Source organism: Emys orbicularis, chromosome 6 (assembly GCF_028017835.1).
Source record: "Emys orbicularis isolate rEmyOrb1 chromosome 6, rEmyOrb1.hap1, whole genome shotgun sequence".
NCBI classification, from domain to species: domain Eukaryota; kingdom Metazoa; phylum Chordata; order Testudines; family Emydidae; genus Emys; species Emys orbicularis.
The window spans coordinates 734,610-761,303 of record NC_088688.1 but is presented as its reverse complement, the minus strand read 5'-3'; the positions used below and the strand labels follow the sequence as shown (position 1 = coordinate 761,303).

The window sequence follows — 26,694 nt, the reverse complement described above, 5'->3', positions numbered from 1 at the left end:
TATAGTTGAAGTTATGAATATTGGCTCTATACTGTCTGTATTGCAAACTTATGCTATGCTTCTGGGTGACATCCCAGACAAGCTGGTGTTAGCTCTGCCTAGCCTGCTTGATGGCCCATTAAGAACCATCAGCTATACAATGGACTCATTGAGAAAAGGCAAATATGCCTTGAGACTCAGCAAAGTATGCAGGGACTGGCCCATGTGACTTCAGACTCCATTTTGCTGTAATTTTCCACAGTAAGAACAAAGGGGTGTTCTTACACCTGGAAAAGACTATATAAGGCTGATGCCTCATCTCCATTTTGTCTTCAATCCTGCTTCATATCTCTGGAGGAACTTTGCTACAACTGAAGCTTTGAACAAAGGACCGAGGACCCAGCCCAGTGGGGGATGTATTCCAGAGACTTGATTTGAACCTGCAGTTTGTTCTATCGCTGCTGCAAGCCTGAACCAAGAACTTTGCCATTACTGTATGTAATTGATTCCATTTAACCAATTCTAACTCTCATCTCTATCTTTTTCCTTTTATGAATAAACCTTTAGATTTTAGATTCTAAAGGATTGGCAACAGCGTGATTTGTGGGTAAGATCTGATTTGTATATTGACCTGGGTCTGGGGCTTGGTCCTTTGGGATCAGGAGAACCTTTTTCTTTTACTGGGGTCTTGGTTTTCATAACCATTTGTCCCCATAACGAGTGGTACTGGTGGTGATACTGGGAAACTGGAGTGCCTAAGGAGATTGCTTGTGAGACTTGCGGTTAGCCAGTGGGGTGAGACCGAAGTCCTCTTAGTCTGGCTGGTTTGGTTTGCCTTAGAGGTAGAGAAACCCCAGCCTTGGGCTGTAACTGCCCTGTTTTAGCAATTTGTCCTGAGTTGGCACTCTCAGTTGGGTTCCGCCAGAACCGCATTGTCACAGTGGCGTAGTCGTGCTTGGATCCACAGAACCAGGTCAATTAAGCTTTGGGTCAGAACCCCACGCTATCCAAATTTGAATTTTGGGATTGAGAGTTTGGTTGGTTAAAGAACAGTTGCAATGGCTGAGCAAAGAGCATATGAGGGCCTTGACAAAAAAGCCCTGAAAGATTTGTGTTCAGAAAAGGGGATAAGTTTTAGAAAGAAAGCTACAAATCAAGAACTGAGAGATCTGTTAATGGCCAGTAATCAGAAGGCAGGAGATGCCACAGAAGCTGCAGAAGCAATTGGAATGCAAAAGGCAGCAAGTAAACTGCAACTTGAGCATGAACAAAGACTGGCAGAAATTCGATTGCAGGAACTAGAAGCTGAGGCAAAAGTGCAAAGATTTCAGCTCCAAGTCCAAAAAGCAAGGGACGAAAAGCAGAAATTGTATCCTCTTGAAAGTCCAGTTTATAACAGTGTTGGTATGTTGCATAGCTCTGAGCAGTTGTCTGGGTGTAACCAAATGTACCCCAACACTGCCACCTTTTATGTAAATTCTGTTACTGTGTGTTCAGTAGAGGGTGGCTCCATAACTTGTGCCAATGCTCTGTATGGGAGTGGTAGTGAAAAATTCACAGAGAATGTAAAAGTCAATGGTAAAAGCTGTTTAGGGAAAATGATGGCTTCTAACATCACTCTTGTTAAAGCAGATCTTGTCAAAGAGGAAGATTATTTACCAAATCAGAGTGTGAATGTTGTAGTCCTCTATGAGTTTACTGTAAGTGTGCCTTTAGCCAGAATCCACCTTGAATGGAATGGTGCTAAGCATGAGGTTATAGCTGGCGTAAGGAAGTTATTGCCTAAAGATCTTTTGATTGGGGAAAATGTTAAAGCTTTGTTCAGTCCAGGTAGTCAGTCACAGGACAGGAATGATCTTAAACCTCTGTCTATTGTGGGCAATGATTTGCCTGGGGAGGGTTGCTCCAAAGGTTTGTCTGAGAAGAGCTATTTGTCTGTAAATGAAGTTTCTGAATGTCGGTCTAGTGTCTCAGAAGTGAATCTGGAGTTAAATCAAGAGCAGCAAAATCTTACTGGGCAGGAAAATGTTTCTCTGGAGCAGATTAAAGTGGATGGTCAGGTGGAAGCCCTAACTGAGGAAGGAAAGGGTGGATTTTTGATGGGTGATGCATTGGTGGCTAGTACAACTTGTAAAAGTGAACCTGAAAAGGGTAACTGTGATTTGCTGGCCGTGGCTCAGTGTAGTAAGAAGAGCAGTTTATCTGTTGGGAGTGGCAAGGTGCCTGGTAAGGAAGCTGCCCCACTCTCCCAGTCTTTGTCTGTAATCAGCCCTGTGTGCTGGGACAAAGGAGAGGAAGGCAGGAAAAGTTTGGAGGAGCCTGGGCAGCCTTGTGAGCTAATGGCTTTGTCTAGTCAGCAGTTTGGGAAGGCAGGGACAGTGGAAAATGAATGTCCCTATACCTTACCTGTTTCCTGTGTGGAGAATAGTGATAGTGAAGGAAATGTGCCTGTATCTGTCAGGGGTATTGACTTGCCTATGGAGGAAGCTACCTCAGTCTCCAAGCAGTTGTCTGTGAACAGCCCTGTGTGCTGGGACAAGGGAAATGAAATCCCGAGCTGTGTGTCTGGTAAAAAAGGTGTCTCCAGCTCTTCTGTGTCTGTGGAGCAGACAGAAGGTGCCTTTCAGCCTGTGATGGTTGAGAATAGTGCAGTTGTCTCAGAGTTGGTTCTGAATTCAACTAAAGCCCAGGAAGGGAATGGTCCTAAGTCTGTATCTGCTGGGGAGAATGGCACTGTAACTAAGTTGCATCCAGTTAGTGTCTTAGCAAAATCCCAGAGACCAGACAATTCTGGTGCTTATATTTTGCCTATTGCTAATGTGTGGTTGGTAAAGGGTGTAGCAACTCTGTCTGATCAGGGTAATATCCTAGCCAGGGCACAAGGAGAGCATGAAGGTGATTCGGTTGTGTTACCTACTGATGGTGTGGAAACTTGTAGCAAGAAGGAAAAGATTCCTAAACTTGTGTGTGGCAAAGGGAAGGGAAATGTTTCTAACCTTTTATCTAGGAAGTCTATGGGTTGGCCTGAAAGGGGATTGTGTAGAAATCTGCCTGATGGGCCAAAGGTGATCCTGGATGTAAGTAAGACCCAGAAAAAGTCTGTTGTTGCTCAGGGAAGTGTTCCTTTAGAGCAAGCCCTAGGTGAAGAGGGTAAGGGCAAAATTTCTGTGAGGAGTGATTTGCTGCTTAGAAAAGCTCCTGGGGAAAGGAATCCTCATGGTAATCTGTGCAAGCAGTTCCCTGCAACTGAAGGGTGTGAGAGTGATTTAATCAAGGAAGTTTCAGTTCCTAACAGCCAGAAATTTTCTGTTGTGAATGGATCCACTGACTTTCCTTTCGAAAGATCCAGTGTGGGTAGCTTTGAGAAGGTCTCAGATGGAGTAAGAGCTGTTAAGAAAGTTGAGGAGCCCTATAACCGAGTGGCTGTGTGTGGCCAGCTTGTTGGGAAGACAATGGTGTTGGGACAGGACTGTCTCCATGCTAATTCGTTAAGTGAGCAGTCTGTGCTTCAGGGTCTGAGGACAGATTTGGTTACTGGTGTTTCAAAGCAGAACAGTTTTATGGCCGAATGCTTGAGGATGCAGGGGAGAGCAAACACACTCTCACCCTCAGACTCTTTGGATTTGTGTGGTATCTCTTTAAGACAGAGTCCAGCCTTGGAAATGATAGCAGTTAAGCATATGAAAACTGGTGGACTGGCTCCTGTCTGTGGTAATGCAAATTACTTGCCTGGCTGGGAGAGGAAGGACTTGCTAATAGCTGTTAGCACAGAGAGCCCACCCCATCAGCCAGTGAATTCTGTTAAGCAAGAGAAATCAGGGTTTGATCCTGCAGGACAAGGAGGAAAGAGAAAACTGAATTTTGCAAAGGAAAGCCACAGGTTAACCCTAAAATGCCCAAATTCCAATGGTATTGAGCCAAAGCTGTGGCATGACAACCATAATTGTAGACGGACACTTGCAATGGATTTGTTGTTAATGCTAATGGTGATTTTGTAACTAATGTGTTGCTATTACCAAGAACTGTAAGAATGTACAATGTTCCTAATCTGTTGGAAAATCCCTTGAACATGTTAAAAGGAATACATGAGAACACACGTTATGTTAAAAGGCCTTGTTATACTGGTGTTTCACAGGTAATGCCTGTAAACAGTCTTGGAACTTTTCACCAGGGAAAAGACATTCCAGACCTGATGTGCTGTATAAAAAGGGAAACCGAGGCACACTACCATATTGCTTTCACGGCTAAATGCCAAGATTCCTGTACTATGAACATCATTAATATCTACATTGATTTAATGTTAACTGGGTTCCAAACATTTGCCAGAGCTTGTATGGATAAAGTAGCTGTTTTCTTTAGCTCTTGGCAAGATCACATGAGACATACAGGAACCATGCTGCAAGAGCAGATCCAATCCACTATTGTTCTAACCAAGTTTTACCTTGAGTTTGTAAAGAGGTTCAATCATGTTATTGAACATAATTTTGATAAACCATTTCTGTTATACTCTAATATGGCTTCTAACCCCAATACTGTAGTGAGACAAACCCAAGGATGGGGAGCTCTTGGGATGCAGTCAGTGATGTTTGTGTCATCCCTTCCTGCATCAATTTTGCGTTGGGGGTGTGACGTTATTGATATAATCTGGGACCATATAGATCATTGTTGCAACCAAGGTCCTGTAGTGGCACCCAAATCTTGTATAAAGGGGGTCAAATGGGGTGTCTAAGACAAGGTTATGGATTACTGGTTATAATTATGCTGTCTATATGTGTGTATCAGTGTTATAGTTGAAGTTATGAATATTGGCTCTATACTGTCTGTATTGCAAACTTATGCTATGCTTCTGGGTGACATCCCAGACAAGCTGGTGTTAGCTCTGCCTAGCCTGCTTGATGGCCCATTAAGAACCATCAGCTATACAATGGACTCATTGAGAAAAGGCAAATATGCCTTGAGACTCAGCAAAGTATGCAGGGACTGGCCCATGTGACTTCAGACTCCATTTTGCTGTAATTTTCCACAGTAAGAACAAAGGGGTGTTCTTACACCTGGAAAAGACTATATAAGGCTGATGCCTCATCTCCATTTTGTCTTCAATCCTGCTTCATATCTCTGGAGGAACTTTGCTACAACTGAAGCTTTGAACAAAGGACTGAGGACCCAGCCCAGTGGGGGATGTATTCCAGAGACTTGATTTGAACCTGCAGTTTGTTCTATCGCTGCTGCAAGCCTGAACCAAGAACTTTGCCATTACTGTATGTAATTGATTCCATTTAACCAATTCTAACTCTCATCTCTATCTTTTTCCTTTTATGAATAAACCTTTAGATTTTAGATTCTAAAGGATTGGCAACAGCGTGATTTGTGGGTAAGATCTGATTTGTATATTGACCTGGGTCTGGGGCTTGGTCCTTTGGGATCAGGAGAACCTTTTTCTTTTACTGGGGTCTTGGTTTTCATAACCATTTGTCCCCATAACGAGTGGTACTGGTGGTGATACTGGGAAACTGGAGTGCCTAAGGAGATTGCTTGTGAGACTTGCGGTTAGCCAGTGGGGTGAGACCGAAGTCCTCTTAGTCTGGCTGGTTTGGTTTGCCTTAGAGGTAGAGAAACCCCAGCCTTGGGCTGTAACTGCCCTGTTTTAGCAATTTGTCCTGAGTTGGCACTCTCAGTTGGGTTCCGCCAGAACCGCATTGTCACACCTGCGAGCTGCTCCAGGTTGACCCTGCAGACAGGCTCCAGTTTCTCATCCCCTCACTGGACTCCACAGCCAGGGAGGTGTACAGCCAACTGAAAGGGGTGGAGACAGGGGACTACAAACTGTTCAAAAAGGCCCTGCTCCGCGAGTTTGGGCTGACCCCTGAGATGTACCGGAAAAGGTTCCGGAGTCAGCGTAAAACCCGTGAGGTCACATACCTACAACTGGCCAACCGGGCACAGGGGTATGCCCGCAAGTGGATAGCTGGGGCCCAAACTAAAGAAGACCTGCTTGACCTATTCATACTGGAGCACCTGTATGAGCAGTGCCCATCTGACCTGAGGCGATGGTTGATGGACCAAAAGCCAGAGAACCCGCAGCACGCAGGCCAGCTGGCCGATGAGTTTGTGAACAGTCGGGCAGGGGATAACAGGGAGGAGTTTGGGGTTTTGACCCCATTCCTCCCCACCCTGTGGATCCCTCCCGCGGCTCCCACCCTCCATGGGTACCCTTCCTTCTTCCTGCAGGCTACGGCCTCCTGTGCTTCTCCAGCTGACCTCTCCCCGGTAGGCGTTTCTGCCCCTCAGCTCGGCCCCACCCCTACCCCAGCTCGGTCCCCACAGTGCTTGGCATGGCTTTGTCCTGCTCTCGCCCTCTCATCCTGCTGCCGCGGCTGCCCACGTGCTGTCTCCTCACTCGCACCAGTACTGAGGGTGACTAGTTGCCGTCCTGATTCCCCATCCATGAGCCACTCTTCCAGGCCCTGGTATTTAGCGTTGTGTCGCTGGCAGCCTGTGCCGTCGCAGGGTGTAATTCACAGTCGTGTGTGTTCACAGAAACCACCCGGAAATGGGCCCATTTCCCTGCGCTGTGCTGAGCCATGCTGCTGTTCGTACACGTTCCCAGAGCCCCCCAAGCAGCTCTTGGTTCCCAGGGGGCCGTTACTGCCGCCTTCGTCAGTCAATTCTCGCACTGCAACAGCTGCAGAACCTCTGGACTCCAGCGTTGCATCTGGGCCTCAGAGCCCAGCGAGGAGCGAACCTGATGAGCCTCTGCACCAAAGTGCTCTCAGCCAGGCCTGGGCCTGGTTCCATCGCTTCACACGGACTCAACAGATGCTCCGGGCATCAGGGTACCCAGAGAGTGACAGTCCTGGACTCGCGTTCGGTAGGAAGTTGCACATCACTGCCTGGAAGACACGGCCCTTTTCACTTTCTCTTCCTTGAAAATTAAACTTATGCAAACAAAATATCGATTTCTTGGAACTGCTAATCAGTAAACAACCAGCGCTCAACCCAGCCCCGCCTGTGTCAAGGGCTATAAAGAGGGGCCTGACTGGGAGCCCCAGACACCAGTCCCTGGAAGGAGACTCACCTGGCACCTGCGAGCAGCCTCCACTCCCAGTAGCAATGGAGAAAACGGGCTTCTCTCTGGTCCTCGCCTTGGCTCTTGTGACCCTCAGCACCTCTTCACAGCAAAAGGTACTGGGCAGGGTGAGGGGCCGAGGGGGCTGGGAGCTCGCTCTGGCCCTGCTCAGGCCGGGGCAGGGAGCAGTGAGAGCCTGAGGGGAGCGATGGGAGAGGGGTCAGGCGCTGCAATGACCCATGGTGAGGTGAGGGCAGGGTGAGGCCTTTCCGCACACCGGGATCACACTCTGGAGGGAACACAGCACCGTCTGTCACAACGACATGCGGGCTGAGCCCCGCACACCCCACTCAGTCCAGGCGGGTTATTTCCTTGTGGCGAGAATTCTCGTGCCAGACAATAAACGCCCTGAGGTGGTGGCAGGGCCAAGCCAGGGAGCCCCACCGGTTCCCGAGGCACAAGCTCACAAAGCTCTAGCAACCCGCGGGCACCTGGACCGTCTCCCTGACGGAGCGGCCAAGCAGGACACTCGGTGCAACGGGCGGGAAGCAGCAGGCTCAGCTTTTCGCAGCCCAGCGTTATCCCAGCCAGCAGAGTTAAAACAAGACTGAGCAATTCCCTAAAATCTGAAACCCCTTTTCTCCTTCGAGAGCTCCCGGGTCCCAGCTACCAGCTCGGGGGGCCCTGTCTGCCTGAGCCGCCGGGGGTTAGAACCGGGCAGATTCCACTGCTGCTTTGCCTGGGAATTCGCCTTCTCGGAACAGAAATGTCCCAGGCCAGAGTCACTCTGGAGACTGGCCTTTCTGAGCAGACTTGGCAGGGGCAGCTCGGCTGCGGATCCATCACAATAGAAATCACAGATAGAAATGGGGGGGGGTCCCTCAATGGCCAGGAGTCAGAGCACAGACCCCCTTTGTCAATGGTCGTCTTCCGCTTTGTGGGGTCTGTGTCCTGCGTTTAGGGCTCTCAGGGTCACGGCCTCAGCCGGGCGTCTGACCTGCCTGACTCCACCATCCCCCTCCTGCTGACCCCCCCTCCCACTTCAGTGCACCCTGACTGGAACCTGGCGGAACGACCTGGGCTCTAACATGACCATCTCTGCCGTGAACGAGGCCGGGCAGTTCTCAGGGTCGTACCTCACAGCGGTGTCAGCCGCAGGAAAGCCGATCCTCGTGTCGCCCCTGAACGGATCCCAGCACATCGACAACCTGGGGCAGCCGACCTTCGGGTTCACTGTCACGTGGAGCTTCTCAAGTACGTGTCCCAACGGCTTCGGGGAGCGGTGCAGGGGGTTGCGGGGAGAGGAACTCGGTGCTTGATGGATAGGCTGAAATCCCCCCAGCTCCACCCTGGGGCAATGCCTGGCACCCCCCACCCTCCCACCCGGCCTACCCCAGGCCATCTTTTGCAGCCTCCTCCTCCCATTTGTGACCCTGCCTGTCTCAGGCCACTCCTTCAGCCTGCCACTGCCTTCCCGTCTGAGGCACCCAATGGCCAGCAACCTGCTGTGGCTGATCAGGCTCATCACGAAGCAGGATCCTCCCCCGCCCCCCCAACACTGAGTAACTTTGGTTCCTGCGCCAAAGTCCCTGCCATCGTCACACCTCCTCTCTGGGCGGGGAACAGCTGTTTGCCCTGGGACACTTCCGTCCCGCTGGGGCACGTTTTGGCAAAGTGGTTGCATTTGCCACGTTGTCGACATTCTTGCCCATATGCAGGACGGCTCCTTACAGCGCGGCCACGGCCACATTGAGAACAACCCTTCATTGCCTCTGGCTGCTCTTTTTTCACGGGATCCCGGGTTTTTGTTAGCAGCAGGACGGCTTCCAGCCTAGGCGCTCGCCAAAGACAGTCTCAGTGCGATGGGGGCACTTGTCTGCCCGGTTCGCCCAGCCCTCCCAGTTGTTTTTCAATCATTTCATCTGCAGGATATAATACATCCACAGCACGTTCAAGGGTTTGGACAGGCTCGCTCGCACCGCGTTTGACACAATACCACGCACAAGGCGTGCAATTCGCACGGTTCTCAGTATTCACGTGATCGTGCTGCCAGTTTTAAATCCGTCACATATTGATCCCCATCGGTCTGACATCTGGTGAAAAATTGAGCTTCTCATACACGAAGTTGCTTTGCGGTGCACAGAATGCCTCAGACTCACTCTTTGAGACCTGTATTTTTTCTCCATCTGCACCATCATCAAATTGAAACCCCCCCCTCTCGCTCCTTCACCTGCCACAGGAAGAAATGACGCTGTCTGCAGCCATTCCTCTATTGTGTCTGCCCCCAGAGCCGGTGCCAGGCATAAGCAGACTGAGCAATTGCTTAGGGCCCCGAGCAGCTCAAGGGGGCCCCCTTTAATTATTACTGTGTTGTGTCTGCACCACTCACAATGTTGCAAGCAGCTCCATCCGAATGTTCAAGGAACTAGGTAGGGCTGCCAAGTCCAGCACTGGAAAGTGAGCAGAGGCCAGAACTACAGCTGCCCCGTGCACATGCCTCCTGGGCCCATCTGCATGACGCGGCCACAGCCCAGTGGTTCGTTCCATGCTCAGAGAATGGGGCAGCTCGACAGTATCCCTTAGGGTGACCAGGTGTCCGGTTTTCGACCCGAACACCCGGTCAAAAAGGGATCCTGGCAGCCCCGGTCAGCACCACTGACCGGGCTGTTGACTGTCCGGTTCACGGAGCTGCGCAGCGGGGCTGGCAGGCTCCCTGCTAGCCTCCGCGCCACATGGCTCTCGGGAAGCAGCCGGCATGTCCCCCTCCGGCTCCTATGCATAGGGGCAGCCAGGGGGCTTCGCACACTGCCCCCGCCCCAAGCACTGCCCCCACAGCTCCCATTGGCCGGGATCTGCGGCCAACAGGAGCTACAGGGGCAGCGCCTGTGGACGGGGCAGTGCACAGAGCCGCCTGACCGCGCCTCTGCCCCAGCCCTGATCCCCCTCCCACCCGCCAAACCCCTCGATCCCAGGCCGGAGCACCTTCCTGTACCCCAAACCCCTCATCCCCAGCCCCACATCAGAACCCGCAGCCCCAGCCAGAGCTCTCACCACCCCCAGTGCCCCAACTCCCTGCCCGAGCCTGGAGCCCCCCTCAAACACCCGGAACCCCTAATTTCTTGCCCCCCCCCCCCCCCCCCCGGAACCTACACCCCCAGCCCACAGCCCATATCTCTTCCCACACCCCAACCCCGTGCCTCAGCCCGGAGTCCCCTCCCATACTCCAAACTCCTCGGCTCCACCCCCCAGCCTGAAGCCCCCTCCTGCACCCCAAACCCCTCATCCCAGGCCCCACCCTAGAGCCCACACCCCCAGCCGGAGCACTCACCCTCTCTCACATCCCAACCCACTGCCTCAGCATGGAGTCCCCTTCCGCACTTGAATTCCTCATTACTGGCTCCACCTCGGAGCCCGCACCCCCAGCTGGAGCCCTCACCCCCCCCCGCACCCCTGCCCCCCCCCAGTGAAAATGAGTGAGTGAGTGAGTGAGTGAGGTTGGGGAGAGTGAGAGACAGAAGGAGGGCGGATGGAGTGAGTGCGGGTGGGGCCTCAGAGGAGGGGCGGGGCAGGGGCAGGGCAAGGGTGTTCGGTTTTCTGCGAGTCGAAAGTTGGCAACCCTATTTCTCCTCTTTCCGTCCGCAGCCCTGCCTTATTCGCTGCTCACTGTCCGAGCCCGGCACTGGACATACACTCACTCACTGCCGCACGGGCATTTCCATGGCGCTTGGCACCACGGTGTCGGAGCCTGTCAGAGACGTTAACGATCTCACTGCACCCCGGCGGGAGGACAATGGCCTTACCCCAGCGACAGGGGGGAAACTGAGGCACAGAGATTAAGGCCAAAAATTACAGAACTCCCCAGGAATTGGGGTGCCTCAGCGGCTGGGGGCCCAGCGTAGGACACACCGGGCCTGGTTGGTCAGACGTCCTGAGCCCCTGCAGCTCCCACTAACCACGTGCAGCTGTGAGCGCCCAGCACGTCGGCACACCAGGCCCGGGGACCCTGCAGGGGGCCCAGACATGAGGAACGCACAGTGAGTGGCCACGTGATCTGGGGCGCTCAGCTATCTCCGTGGGGCCCTGTCATGGACTCACAGATCGTGCCCACTCTTGGCCCCGTGCGGTCCGTGGGGGGTGCCCCTTTCAGTGAGACAGCCCTTCTCGGGGGTCCAGTCTCTCTCGGGGTCAGGCCCCTCCACCTCCTGGAGCCGCACCTCTCTGAGCCTCAGCACGTCTGTCTCTGCCGTGGGCCCCCTCAGGGAGTCCACTCGCTCTGGACACCCGGGGCCTCCACCCCCGAAGGGGTTGATGCAACCCTGTTCTCTAGACCGGAGTGACTCTCAGCCAGCATGAAACAGGAGGATTTATTGAGAGTTGAACACAGCACAGGAAACTCTCAGGGCCTCAGGCCTGGCCTCCCTCAGCCCAGCACATCCCAGTCTCTCTGCATCCAGGTGGGCTCTGTCTGCTCCCCCTCTCCAGCCCAGAGCCCCCCTGCTTCCCAGCTGGGCATCTGAGATCCCCGGCCCCAAGCCCCGCCTCTGTCCATTGTCTTCTCTCCAGGTAAACAGGGTCGTAAACTGGGGCCTCCTCTCCTTGCTTCTGTCCTCTGGCTGGAACCGGCTGGTTAGGTCACTGGGTCCTCACTCTGCAGCCCATTGTCCTCCCACTGGCCAGAACCGGCTGCGTCTCCTCAGCTGGGCCTCCGGGTCACCAGGTTACCGGTCGCTGGGGTATCCATCCTCCAGGCCATTGGCTGGGGTCCCAAGTTCCCTCTCCGGTCCTCTGTAACAACAAACTCCCTCTCCCCTCCCCTCGTTAAATCAATAACACCCAGGGAAACTGAGTCCCACCCCCTCCGCATGCAAACCATTGAAACCCCACAGAAAACAGGAAAACCCCCCACTTCGTCACAGGCTCAACCTCCAAACTGACCGTGACAATATTAGAACAATCAATTAAATGCACTGTCGCATCTCCCCCTGCACGCCCCCAAATCCTCTGACAGCCGGACGGGTCTGTCTAGCTGGGTCTGCAGCCGCACGGACTCTTTCCAGGAAGTCTCCGCTGTCGCCTTAGCACGAGCTCAGCTCCAGCAAAGGGTGCCCAAGTGCCGGCTCCCTGTGAGTCTGACCCATGCAGCGGTGAAACCCCCGGGGCTGGTGTGCACCAGGCGCTTCCCTGGAAATGGTCCCTGTAGCCAAGACCTGTGAGGTCAGAGCTCCTGGGGTCCATCCTGGGCACTGCCAGTGACTCACTGGGGCCTTGGCCGGTCACTTCCCTTCCGTACGAGATCACTGTCCAGCCCCAGCTCCCAGGCTGGGCGTGGTGCCTGGGACGTGCTTGTGAGAGAGAGGTGCAGGAGCATGAGATCATTACACGACTGGCACTCAGAGCACTCCCTCTCCCTCCCTACGCTCGTGGGCACCGTCCGGGGACACCGGGGCTCTGGGGGTCTCGGGCCGAGTGTTGCTGACGTTCGCTCTAACTCCTGTCGATTCCCCGGCAGACTCGACAACCGTCTTCGTGGGCCAGTGCTTCGTGGATGATCAGGGGAAGGAAACTCTGCAGACCATGTGGCTGCTGCGAGAGAGGGTCGAATCCGCAGAGGATAACTGGAAAGCGACCACGTGAGTGACTGGGAATCCTCATTCCCCGGGAGCAGAGAGGTCTCTGGTGGTCTGGGCTCCCCGTCCCAGCCTGTGTGGAGGAGACTCAGGTGATGGGGTGGGGAACAGTCCTGTGGCCAGAGGAGACAGGCACTGGTCTGCAGTGGGGCAGCAGCGCGGCTTCCCCAGACGCTCCTGCACTGGGCAGTGGGAGCTTCACCCTGCCAGGGAGGAGAAGGAGAGAACCCAGGGACGGGACCATCAGAAAAGCCCCAGAAGTCCTAGGCCTCCTGTAGCGTTTGGCCGAGAGGCCGTGAATTGTGTCTGTCAGCGCCGGAGCACAGCCCGCACTGGGAACAGGAGCAAGGCCTCTGCACGGGGAGCGGCTTCAGCACCAAAACTGTCCCCAAGCCAGGCCCCCGAACAGGCTGTGAGTCTCGCAGAATCCTGGACATGTAGGGCTGGAAGGGACCTCGAGAGGCCACCTGCTCCGTCCTGCCAGGCTGCGGCAGGACCACGTACACCTAGAGCGTCCCAGACAGGGTGTGTCCCACCTGTTTGCTAGAGACCTCCAGGGATGGGCGCTGCACACGCTGCTTGGTAGCCTGTTGCAGTATTGCCTGATCGGTAGAGAGCTTTTCCTAAGAGCTAACCTAACTCCCCCTTGCTGCAGAGTGAGCCCATTGCTTCATGTCCTGCCTTCAGCAGACGTGGAGAACAACTGATCCCCGTCCCCTTCTAACAGCCCTTAACATATCTGCAGACGGCCGTCAGGTCCCCCCTCGCTCTTCTGTTCTCAAGACTAAACATGCCCAGTATTTTTACCCTTTCCTCAGGTTGCCTTTTCTAAACCTTTGATCGTTTTTTGCTCTCCTCTGGCTCCTCTCCAATTTCTCCACATCTTTCCTAAAGTGCAGCACCCACAACTGGCCCAGTCCTCCAGCTGAGGCCTCCCCAGCACTGAGGAGAACAGGACAATCACCTCCCGTGTCGTACATGCCACGCTCCTGTTAACACAGCCCTCGATTCTATCAGCCTTTTCCCCAGCTGCGTCAGGCTGTTGGCTCCTGTTCAGTTTGTGCTCCAATACACCCCCAGCTCGCTTTCAGCAGTGCCATCTCCTAGCCAGAGAATCCCCACTTTGCAGCTGTGCATAGGACTTTTCACTCCTGGCTGAAGTACTTTGCACTTGTCTTCTTTGAATTTCATCCAGGTGAACTCAGACCAATAGTCCAATTTCTCAAGGTCGCTCTGGATTCTAATCCTGCCCCCCAAGTGCTCCCAGCCCCTCCCAGCCTGGTGTCCCCCCCACATTGTGTAAGCCCACTCACCAAGCCATTGTCCAAGTCATTAATGAAAACATTGACTAGCACCGGCCCCAGGACTGACCCCTGGGGAGGGGGCCCAGGCCTCTGGTGCTACTTCGTGCCCTCCCTGCGGCAAGGTAGCTCCTGCCTGGGGAGCCTGTTTGTGCCCAGCCCTCCTCAGACCACCCAGCGTGTGGGCAGCCAGGCAGGGGGGCTGCAGGGGGGCTGCCTGCCCTGGGGGGCACCAAGGGGAGCTTTGAGCAGGTGGCTGCTGATGGGTCCCTGCCCGCAGTGGCCCTGCTGAGCACCACTGGGACGTGCAGCCTGCGGAGCCCTGCCCACCCCCGGGTGCTGCTGGGTGGCTCTGAGGCCAGGCCAGTGCGGGGTGCCCACAGCCACGCTGCCTCCCTGGGCTGGGCGGCTGGGTGCCCCCGTGAGGTAGCGCCTCTAGGAATTGCCTGCCAGCCCCTTACCTGCCCCTGCATGGCGCTGCTGGGACCCCCGTGAGATGGAGCCTGGAGGAGGGGCATTCCCCAGACAGCGGTGCTCAGCACCCAGGCCGGGCGCCTGGGGATGGGGTGTCCCTCTTTGGGCTTCTCTCCTCAGGCTCATGCACCTTCTGCCCCTGCCTCCTTCCCCCCTCTAGTGTATGGGGCAGCCCCGAGCGCAGGCCCCTGCTGGGCCAGTAACCACAGCTCTGCGCTTCCCCGCAGGGTCGGAACAAACGTTTTCACCCGGATCAAGGAGCAAAACGCAGGAGAATCCGTGAAGATCGAAGTGTGATCAGTGACCCCAGCAGCACCGTGACCCCACTCTGCAGCCCCAGGGCTCCTGCCTCCCCCCCACCCCCCGCGTCCGGAATTGTTCTGGGCTCTCTCGAGAGCGTCTCGCCCGGTGTCAGGGCTGTTTGCTGGGCTGCAGAGGCGCCGTCTCTGTCTCCATCTCCCCTCGCTCTCCGGTTACCCCCCCAGAATTGCTGCCTGCGCCCCCCACGCTGCAGTTTAGTTCCTTTCCCAGTAAAGCTCTAGCATGGTAAGCAAATGAGTCTCTGATGTTTTTATCGCTCTTGGCCCTTGGGGTGAAGCTGTTGCTGAGCCGTGATTCCCACCTGCCCCTCTCTGGATTCCCTGGGAGGTGCCGGATTCTCTCCCGTGAGCCGGGCCCTTCCTGGGACGCCCCTTGGCAGGTTCATCCCCCTGGCTCGCTCCTTTGCTCACTGCCCGTCGCTCTGGTGGCTCTAGCCAGGGTCTGTGGGTGCAGCTGCCCCCACACGTACCCTGCCCACGTGTGCACAACCGCGCATGCTGTCACGGAGTGTGGGGGACTCAGGGCCCTGCACCCCCGGCTTCCTGCGATTCACCGTGACTCTCAGCCAGCCAGTAAAGCGGAAGGTTTATTGGACAACAGGAACACAGTCTACAGCAGAGCTCGTAGATACAACCAGGACCCCTCAATCAAGTCCTTTTGGGGAGTGCAGAGAGCTTAGACCCCAGCTTGGGTTCCCTGCGTTGCACCTCCCAGCCCCAAACTGAAAACTCCCAAATCCCTCCAGCAGCTCTCTCCCCCCTCCCCTCTGCTCCTCCTATCCTTTGTTCCGTCTCCCGGGCAGAAGGTGTCACCTCTCCCACCCCACTTCCTGGCTCAGGTTCAGCTCAGGTAGCTCAATGTAACTCCCAGGCTACATTCCCAGGTCAAATCCGCCCTGCTCCCTCACACATGCACCTGACATGGCTGAGACAGCAGGGAGGCATAAGGATTTCAGGGGGTGGGGGACAAGGCAGCCTGTTCACGCCTGCCTGGCAGGGGGCTGCCCACTCCATGATCACAGTCAGGCACAGCTGGGTGAGGGAGTCTGGTTACAAGAGGAAGGGAAGGGAAAGGAGAGGAGAGGAGAGGGGCTTCTACTGTCTTCTGGGAGTACCTGTCTCATGGGGAGGATACTGCTGAGTGTCCTAATTACATGTCTGCCGAGCTGAGCCAAGCCAGCTCTAGAATCGTGAATGATGCAGAGTGTGGGGGCTGTAGAGGTAACAGCTGTAAGCAGGGTGTGAGTGAACCATCCACTGACATCCAAGGGGGACCTGGGGGGAAAGACTCCAGGAGCAGACCGTGTTTGCATAGACGCACCCACTCGGCCTAGGTGTGCGGCAGACAGAGCTGCTTGGCCCCATGATTCCATGGAAAAATTGGAAAGAGTCCAGCGGAGGGCAACAAAAATGATTAGGGGTCTGGAGCACATGACTTATGAGGAGAGGCTGAGGGAACTGGGATTGTTTAGCCTGCAGAAGAGAAGAATGAGTGGGGATTTGATAGCTGCTTTCAACTACCTGAAAGGGGGTTCCAAAGAGGATGATGCGTGACTGTTCTCAGTGGTGGCAGATGACAGAACAAGGAGTAATGGTCTCAAGTTGCAGTGGGGAAGGTCTAGGTTGGATATTAGGAAAAACTTTTTCACTAGGAGGGTGGTGAAGCACTGGAATGGGTTACCTAGGGAGGTGGTAGAATCTCCTTCCTTAGAGGTTTTTAAGGCCCGGCTTGACAAAGCCCTGGCTGGGATTATTTAGTTGGGAATTGGTCCTGCTTTGAGCAGGGGGTTGGACTAGATGACCTCCTGAGGTCCCTTCCAACCCTGATATTCTATGATTCTATGATCCCTTTTGGCTGGGGTTGGGTTACAGATCCCTCTAGGGCTGAGTGCAGGGGCAACAAAATGTGGTTCTGCTCATTGTCTGAGTAAAGGGAAGACGAACTGCGTCCTACATGCACTGATTGAGGGAGTCACCCTCAGCCCAAACTCACTTGCTAAGCAGGGGGGAGGGAGGCCAAAGCCAAGTCATACAAGTGGGTGAGTGTTTGTTCTTGGGTGTTGTTTCTTGTGATTAAAGACAGGGCTGGTTTGTTTTTGAGGGAGAGTTCTTGTTCCTGTTTAATGATTATTAGAATGTATATCAGTGATAAGCAGTGCTTAATTCATGTCAGGGCTGAGCTGGGTACCTTTGGGTTGAAGAACGCATAGGCCTGGCACCTCTGGCCTTGCTGCATTGGACATGAATATTAAAAAATTGTTAAAATCTGTTATTTCTTTCACCACAAATGAGGCACCGGTGCTAAGCAGGTCCAGGGGCTGAGCCTTAGAGCTGGTGTGGGGACAGTATTGCAGAGAAAGACAACACAGAGCCTGCCCTTGCAGCGAGGCAGCAGCAACAGAGGCACTGCTTGACACCCCACCCCAGGGGTGAGCGCCAGGAGGTGAACCCCGTGAAGGCACCTCTGAACTCGGCTTTTGCTAGCTAAGGCCAGCACTGTGAGCAGGGTGTGAAAGGAACAGTCGTTCGTCAGGCTTTCACACCACACGCTGGGGAATTGAGGCACAGGATGCTGCCCAGGGCACTGGGGGTGTATTGGTAAGAGAAACCCCCAGTCACCGAACTCGGCCCCTGCAGCTGCTGACTCCGCCTAGCAGAAGGGATACACAGACATACAAAGGCCTTTGGTTTGGCTTGTATCCACTTTAAAGTGGCCAGGAAATTTTATTCAGTGTTTAATCGGTGCAAAAAATTAACTTCACTGTGACTTGACCCTGGGCTGTGTGTGCCCCAGGCTCTGCAGCTCGCGGTGCCCCCGACTTCCTCCCAACCCTCTGGGGCAACAACCCAGAGCAGGGTGAACCTGGGACCAGGGAGAGATGGGGCCAGGGTGACCCCCACACCTCCCCCCAGCAATAGGCCCCTGCCCGGGGGCCTTGGCTGCAGGGTAATGGGGCCCCAGTGCCAGTACTCGGTGGAGGAAGCCAGGCCTGGGCAGGTGGCCCCTTTCCCTGGGCAGAGCGTCAGGGGCCGGGATCAGGTGGGGGGAGCATGGGGAGGGGCAGCATGGAGGAAGCCAGGATGCTGCAGCCTAACCCTGGAGTCACAGACAGTCCCAGGAGAGCTGCCGTTGTGACAGACGGCCCCTTACACCAAAAATCACAGCACTCTTCAGGTTCCTGCCAGTGCCAAAGGCCAGTCACTCACCCCAGGCCAAATGCACTTCAAATCCTACACCAAAGACAACGCTGGTAGCCAGTCGTGTCACAATTAACTAAAGATTAATTAACTGCAAAAAAGAAATGAGAGTTAAATGTCCTGGGTTCAAGCAGGTAAATGTAGAGACACAGACACGTTACAGTCAGGTTCCAAGCAGCAGCCCTGTGAGCCGGTCCCTCTGGTCCGGGATTTTTATTCCTTTCCCCCAGAGCTCAAACTGGGGTGGGACGCGGGTTTCTGCACATCCCCTCTTCATGGGGTTGGGGGGAGCAAACACAAAGTCCCCTGTCCAATGATGTTCTCCAGCGGTTCATCTGGTGTCTACGGCCTCCTGCTGTTGGGCAGGGGATGACAGCCCTTGTGGTTCACTGGTATGTCCCACTGGGTAACACTCCTCTCCTGACTGGGGGTTTCCAGGGCCAGAGCAAACACTTCTCTAGTTACAGAGTAAACCCTTCCCTGTTCCCTATAGCAGGGGGTGCAGCTATTACCAGTGAGATCAGTGCCGGCAGCAACTTGCACGCAGTTCATAAAGGCCAACCAGCAACCACACTGTAGTTAATCGCTGGCTGCGTGGGTGTCTCTCTGTGTGCTGTCCCCGCTCTGCGCACAGAGCCGACACCGCAGACCTCGATCGAACCGCCCAATGAGACCACAAGACGTGGTTTGTGGCGAAGGCACCCGGCCGGGTTTACTGCCGACAAAGCACGGTATTAGTGCCCTATGCATCTACAGGTACACTTAATACATGTACGCCCGGGACAATGCACCAGCTCAGTGAATGGCAGGACTTTCCATTGCCCCCTCGGCTGGCCAAAGACACCCCCTCTGAGACCCCTTTTTATACACCGATACAAACAAGTTACGTATTGCCCCTGTGACGTGGTTAGCTACCACCCTTTGCCTTGTACATTTTGGTTCAATCAAAACCTCTCTATCCACCCCCCTGTCATGCTGACCTTATCTTTAGGAGAAGTCAGCGGGTCCCTGTTATCTCTGGGGAAGGTGTTTGTACCCACGGGGCATCAGGGTGTTCTGGTACCACCCTTCTGGAATGTGTTTGCGTGAGTGTCCTGTGCCCAGCACTTCTCAGGAATGTGTGTTTGCAATGCCAGCCCTACCCTTGCCAGGTTCTGTGAGCTTGCTCGCAGGCAGGGCCTGACTCCTGCCCACAGCCTGACTGTTGCTAACTTTGCTTTAGATTAGCAGGGCCTGACTAGCACCTTAGTTCAGGCCTCATACCCGGCCTCTTCTACCAGGCCTCATGTCTCCGGCTCTCGCTTTCCACTACACACATCTCTATAAATCTAATACCTAGTTTAACAGCGCTAACACACAGGCGGGACAGACCGCTTTCCAGCTGTGCATTTCTCAGAGCTCGGTGAGGCCTAGGCAGGAGCTGGCACCTGGTCTGCCAGAATCACAATGCGCCTGCCGTGTGTGTGTGTGTGTGTGTGTTTGTGTGTTGTGACAGACTCAGACCAGTGGGGTACAGGAGTCTGGTAGAAGGCAAATATACTGGCCACTGGATGAACAATTTTCTGTTCCCTGAGTGACCAGAGCAGGGGCTGCCCTAGAGCAATCAGGAACCTGCTAGAACCAATTAAGACAGGCAAGCTAATTAAGACACCTGGAGCCAATTAAGAACTTACTAGAATCAATTATGGCAGGCAGGCTAATCAGGACACCTGGTTTAAAAAGGACCTCCCATCAGTTAGTAGGGGTGTGTGCAAGGAGCAGGGAGTGAGAAGGTGTGCTGCTGGAGGAGTGAAGAGTACAAGCGTGATCAGGCTTCAGGAGGAAGATCCTGCAGTGCGGATAAAGAAGGTGCTGGGGGAGGCCATTGGGGAAGTAGCCCAGGGAGTTGTTGCTGTGACACAGCTGATACAGGGAACATTGTAGACAGCTGCTATCCACAGGGCCCTGGGCTGGAACCCGGTGTAGAGGGTGGTCCCGGGTTCCCCCCATTCCCCCAACTCCTGATTGGACACAGGAGGCGTTGACCTGGTCTGTGAGGAAACACCAGAAGGGAAGGTCTAAATTGGAAAGGGATCTGGCCTGTCCCTGACCCACTAGGTGGGATACAGAGACTGTGGGGATTGATCTCCATTTCCCCCACGCTGGCCAGTGATGAGGTGAGCTGAGTGGATGGCAGGTTTGAGCCACTAGCAAAAGTGGCCAAACTGAGGGCTGCCGTGAATCTCTGAGGCAAGCAAATCTGCCTATAAGCGCAGGACCCACCAAGGCAGAGAAGGAACTTTGTCACTGGGTGTGGGGGTGGGTGGGGTTTGCTGCATTGCCATACTTTGAGAGACAGCCTCGCCTTTACAGACTACTGTATTAATAACATCAACATCTCCCTAACGTCAGGCGCTGGCTGGACTTGCTTAGTACAATCGGTATTTTCAGGTACCCGAGTGGCCCAAACATTTGGGTGAAAATTGGTAAAAACCAAATCCTCATTTGTAGACCTGGGAATGTTTTGGTAGCCACCGAAGGGCCTTGGGCAGAGCTGAGCTGGCTTTGGGTGATGGTGGTGAGGTAGTGTGGGCTGAAGCAGCAGAGAGCAGCTGCCTAGCAGAGGGATTCCAGTGCTGGTCTCTGGAGCAAGCAAAGCGAAATCCCCTCAGCAGTGTCAGGAGGCAGAGCCCCGGCGCAGCCCAGGGAGCACTGGCCTGCCAGCATCTTTGGCCTCCCCAAGACAGTGCAGCTGGCTGTGAGCGTGGCGCTGGGCCGAGGGCGATGCTTGGACACGATTGCCCCTCCCCACTGGCAGAGGAGGTCTGAGGCTGGGGCTATCGCACCCTGGGTGAGTGGGGGAGGAGGGAGTCTTACCTAATAGTGTTACTGTATTTGCTGGTTTTCCCAGGCTTATTCTGTGGGTCCTGCCCTCTCCCGACACACGTTTGTCCCCTGATACAGTTCTCTTTGCTTTAAGCCCTGGGACTTGGGGCTTGCGGGTGGGGAAGTACGGCCTGCCAAGGGCACCCACGTGGTGCAGGTAGTTTCTTGGCAGGGTTCGAGCTGATGTTATTTCAGGCTTTAAAAGGAGCCCCTAGAAAACTGAACCTGGCCCTAGTAGCTGCCAGCAACACTTGTCAGAAGGGCTACAGGGCATGGCTGGGCCATTGCTGTGCTGGTGGGAACCGGCCGAAACGCCCTGCTCAAAGGGTTACGGGGAATTCTCGCCTTGTGGGCTGCTAGGACCGTAGCTCAGCAAACGCACACGAGGAAGTTCTTGAGATGCAAAGAAGATTTCAATGGTGCTGCTGTGTGGTGCCCTCCCTGGCAAACGGTGAAACACCAGGCACAGGATCCTGCCTTTCAGAGAGATTTTAGCTAAAAAGAAAAAGGCAACAGGAAGCCACACAGAGGCTGACTTGCTATTTATCTGGAGTTCTAAGTAAGTTGCTAACAGCAAGTAAAATACAATAGAATCATAGAATATCAGGGTTGGAAGGGACCTCAGGAGGTCATCTAGTCCAACCCCCTGCTCAAAGCAGGACCAATTCCCAACTAAATCATCCCAGCCAGGGCTTTGTCAAGCCGGGCCTTAAAAACCTCCAAGGAAGGAGACTCCACCACCTCCCTAGGTAACCCATTCCAGTGCTTCACCACCCTCCTAGTGAAATAGTTGTCACGGACTCACAGACCGTGCCCACTCTTGGCCCCGTGCGGTCCGTGGGGGGTGCCCCTTTTAGTGAGACAGCCCTTCTCGGGGGTCCACTCTCTCTCGGGGTCCGGCCCCTCCACTTCCTGGATCCGCACCTCTCTGAGCCTTAGCACGTCTGTCTCTGCCGTGGGCCCCCTCAGGGAGTCCACTCGCTCTGGACCCCCGGGGCCTCCACCCCCGAAGGGGTTGATGCAACCCTGTTCTCTAGACCGGAGTGACTCTCCTCCAGCATGAAACAGGAGGATTTATTGAGAGGTGAACACAGCACAGGAAACTCTCTGACCCTCAGGCCTGGCCTCTCTCAGCCCAGCACAACCCAGTCTCTCTGCCTCCAGGTGGGCTCTCCCTGCTTCCCCTCTCCAGCCCCGAGCCCCCTTGCTAGCAGCTGGGCATCTGAGATCCCCGGCCCCAAGCCCCGCCTCTGTCCATTGTCTTCTCTCCAGGTAAACAGGGTCGTAAACCGGGGCCTCCTCTCCTGCTTCTGTCCTCTGGCTGGAACCGGCTGGTTAGGTCACTGGGTCCTCACTCTGCAGCCCATTGTCCTCCCACTGGCCAGAACCGGCTGCATCCCCTCAGCTGGGCCTCTGGGTCACCAGGTCACCGGTCGCTGGGGTATCCATCCTCCTGGCCATCGGCTGGGTCCCCACATCCTCTCTCCGGTCCTCTGCAAAACACACTCCCTCTCCCCTCACCTCGTTAAACCAGTAACACCCAGGGAAACTGAGTCCCACCCCCTCCGCATGCAAACCATTGAAACTCCACAGAAAACAAGAAAACCCCCCACTTCGTCACAATAGTGTTTCCTAATATCCAACCTAGACCTCCCCCACTGCAACTTGAGACCATTGCTCCTTGTTCTGTCATCTGTCACCACTGAGAACAGCCGAGCTCCATCCTCTTTGGAACCCCCCTTCAGGTAGTTGAAAGCAGCTATCAAATCCCCCCCTCATTCTTCTCTTCTGGAGACTAAACAATCCCAGTTCCCTCAGCCTCTCCTCATAAGTCATGTGCTCCAGCCCCCTAATCATTTTTGTTGTCCTCCGCTGGACTCTTTCCAATTTTTCCACATCCTTCTTGTAGTGTGGGGCCCAAAACTGGACACAGTACTCCAGATGAGGCCTCACCAATGTCGAATAGAGGGGAATGATCACGTCCCTCGATCTGCTGGCAATGCGCCTACTTATACAGCCCAAAATGCTGTTAGCCTTCTTGGCAACAAGGGCACACTGTTGTTAGCCAAATGGGCTCGTTTCCCCCTGGAGCTGCCCAATTACCCCAAGGAGGCACGGGAGTCTAGAAGACGGCTTCAAGTTCTTTATTGATCAGTCAGCTGAGTGGGTGCTCTCCTCGGCTAGTGCCAGAGAGAGAGACACACCTTACAAGCGCAAAGCAGGCCTTTTTATATCCAGTAACAAACAACTTAGCGTGCATACATTCTGCTAACCTATGGAATTTTTAAATTCCTTTCTAGGGGTAAATAGGATACATCTGTTGGACCTCCTTGATTGATTATTCTTCTGGGGGTCTTCAGGATGCATATGTCCGACTTCCTTGATTGATTGTCTTGCTATACATATATCCGGGAAACGGGGCTACGTGCATGTGGGAACAGCTGGGATAATAGGCGAGTAATTGACCTTTGCTCTAACACTGTTGACTCATATCCAGCTTCTCGTCCACTGTGACCCCTAGGTCCTTTTCTGCAGAACTGCTTCCTAGCCATTCGGTCCCTAGTCTGTAGCAGTGCATGGGATTCTTCCGTCCTAAGTGCAGGACTCTGCACTTGTCCTTGTTGAACCTCATCAGGGGTTTTTTTTTTTTTTTTTTTGGCCCAATCCTCTAATTTGTCTAGGTCCCTCTGTATCCGATCCCTACCCTCTAGTGTATCTACCACGCCTCCCAGTTTAGTGTCATCTGCAAACTTGCTGAAAGTGCAGTCCACACCATCCTCCAGATCATTAATAAAAATATTAAACAAAACCGGCCCCAGGACCGACCCTTGGGGCACGCCGCTTGAAACCGGCTGCCAACTAGACATGGAGCCATTGATCACTACCCGTTGAGCCCGACGATCTAGCCAGCTTTCTATCCACCTTACAGTCCATTCATCCAGCCCATATTTCTTTAACTTGGCGGCAAGAATACTGTGGGAGACAGTATCAAAAGCTTTGCTAAAGTCAAGGAATAACACATCCACTGCTTTCCCCTCATCCACAGAGCCAGTTATCTCATCATAGAAGGCAATTAGGTTAGTCAGGCACGACTTCCCCTTGGTGAATCCATGCTGACTGTTCCTGATCACTTTCCTCTCCTCTAAGTGTTTCATAATTGATTCCTTGAGGACCTGCTCCATGATTTTTCCAATAGAACCTCAGCGTTCTGAACACCTCTGGGATGGAGGTTGTACGTAACTCTGAAATGTTCATAACTCGGGGCAAAATGTTCTAGTTCTTTCAAAAGTTTATAACTGAACAGTGACTTAATACAGCTTTGAAACTTTACTAGGTAGAAGAAAAATGCTGCATTTAACCATCTGCATGTAAATGACAGAAGCACAGAAACCGTTTCCTTCCCTTGTCAAATCTTTGTTTTTAACTTCCCCTTCATTTTTTTTAGTAGTTTACGTTTAACACAATGCTATACCGGGGCCCCCTGAGGTTCCCAGCTGCCACAGGCCGCAGGGCTGCAGCTCCTGGCTGCCGCAGGCGGTGGGCCCCTCCAGAGCTCCTTGCTGCTGCGGGGGACGGGGGTCCACTGGAGCTCCGAGACACCAAGGGTGCCAGGAATCCTTCAAAGCTCCTGGCCATAGTGGATGGAGGGGGTACCCTGGAGCACCAAGCTGGAGGACCCTGCAGCTCCGAGACCCCCTAGGTGGTGGGGGGCCCCAAGAACTCATAGAAGTTCCCACAGCTGCCCAACCTCTGCAGGGGGTGTGGGGACCCCACACCTGGGCTCCCCACTTTGTCAGGTGTATTTTTAGTAAAAGTCAGGAACAGGTCACAGGCTTTTGTTATTTTTTTCTTTATTGCCTGTGACCTGCCCGTGACTTTTACTAAAAATACCCGTGACAAAATCTTAGTCTTAGTTATAATTATGTGTGATATACCAGCAGCTCCAACCTGTGCTGTGTTTCTACGTGGCACCCTGTCACGGACTCACAGATCGTGCCCACTCGTGGCCCCGTGCGGTCCGTGGGGGGTGCCCCTTTCAGTGAGACAGCCCTTCTCAGGGGTCCACTCTCTCTCGTGGTCAGGCCCCTCCACCTCCTGGAGCCGCACCTCTCTGAGCCTTAGCACGTCTGTCTCTGCTGTGGGCCCCCTCAGGGAGTCCACTCGCTCTGGGCCCCCAGGGCCTCCACCCCCAAAGGGGACGATGCCCCCCCCCGCCCTGTTCTCTAGATCGGAGTGACTCTCAGCCAGCATAAAACAGGAGGGTTTATTGAGCATTGAAAACAGCACAGGAAACTCTGATCCTCAGCAGGGCCGGTGCTACCATTAAGGCAAACTAGGCGGTTGCCTAGGGCACCAAGATTTGGGGGTGCCAAAAAGTGGTGCCCCCAATTTCCCCCCCACAGCAGCTCCCCACCTCCCCGGCTGGGGGGGGGTGGAGAGCTGCCATGGGGTGGAGGCCTCAGGGCAGAGGGGGGGGGGGAAGCTGCTGCGGAGGGGGGGCAGGGAGCTGCCGCAGGGCTGGCGGGGGGGCGCAAGGTGGAAGTTTTGCCTAGGGCGTGAAACTTCCTTGCACTGGCCCTGCCCTCGGGCCTGGCCTCCCTCCACACAGCCCATCCAAGTGGGCTCTGCCTGCTCCCTCTCTCCAGCCCCGAGCCCCCCTGCTTCTCAGCTCGGCATCTGATATCACCGGCCCCAGGCCCCGCCTCTGTCCATTGTCTTCTCTCCAGGTAAACAGGCTTGCCTCGGCCTCCTGTCCTCTGGCCCCTTCTGGCTGGAACCGGCTGGTCAGGTCACCGGGGTCCTGTCTCTGCAGCCCATTGTCCTCCCACTGGCCAGAACCAGCTGCTGGGTCTCCGGGTCATCAGGTCACCAGTCGCTGGGGTGTCCCTCCTCCAGGCCATCAGCTGGGGTCCCAAGTTCCCTCTCCGGTCCTCTGTAACAACAAACTCCCTCTCCCCTCACGTTGTTAAACCAGTAACACCCAGGGAAACTGAGTCCCACCCCGTCTGCATGCAAACCAGTGGAAAACCAGGAAAAAACAAGAAAATCCCCCACTTCGTCACACCCCCCCAGACAGATTGGCATCAGCACTACCCAGCCTGCTTGACGGCCCATCAAGGGCAATCAGCTGTACAACAATCCCCTTGAGAGACGCCAGGGGCTAGGCCTATGAGTCAGCAGGACACGTAGGGACAAGGACGTGCCTATGGACAGGGACTCCAGGAGCTTTTCCATGCCCATGTGCTGGGAGCTTGTGTTGGGACAGAGGATGTACAAGCCATGTGGCAAAGGATATAAAAAGGCAGCTGCAGCTCCTCCATTTTGTCTTCAGTCCTGCTTCCCACCTCTGGAGTCGCGTCTCTACAAACTGACGCTTTGAAAAAAGCTCTGAATGACCCGTCCAGGCTTTGGTTGTGTTCCAGAGGGACTCTACAAGCCAGCAAACTCGCCAATGCTGCCAAGAATGGACTCTGAAGTCACATGTATGTATCTGATTGCTTTGACCATTTAACAACTCTCTTCTCGTTCTTTTCTTTCCTTTTATAATAAACCTTTAGTTATCGATACTAAAGGATTGGCTGGCAGCGTGATCTTTTGGGTAAGATCCACACTAGTATTGATCTGGGAATGTGGCTGGCCCTTTGCGGATTACAAGAACATTTTGTATAGTGAATAGAGTTTTAAATAACTTCTCACTGTACTGGACCTAGGTGCTGACTGGGAGGCAGAGGCTGGGATGCAATAAAGGGGGCTGGGTGATTTCTGTTTTTGGCTTCTTGATAACGAGTGTGGTGGGGATCAGGAGCAGAGTTGTGACTGGATGGTGAGTCGAACTTCAGTGTTACTCACCGGTTTGGGGGGAA

At 54.3% G+C, this 26,694-nt stretch overlaps 1 protein-coding gene across 1 annotated transcript in view; it reads left to right on the top strand.

Moving 5' to 3' along the window:
- Window positions 1-7,012: 7,012 nt before the first annotated feature.
- LOC135880032 (avidin-like) overlaps window positions 7,013-26,694 on the top strand; it is a 42,085-nt gene continuing 22,403 nt past the window's right edge. The window contains exons 1-3 of the mRNA XM_065406116.1: window positions 7,013-7,161; window positions 8,092-8,299; window positions 12,555-12,675. Of these exons, the coding sequence (XP_065262188.1) occupies window positions 7,090-7,161; window positions 8,092-8,299; window positions 12,555-12,675 (401 nt within the window). The 5' untranslated portion in view covers window positions 7,013-7,089. The remainder of the gene's footprint in view (window positions 7,162-8,091; window positions 8,300-12,554; window positions 12,676-26,694) is intronic.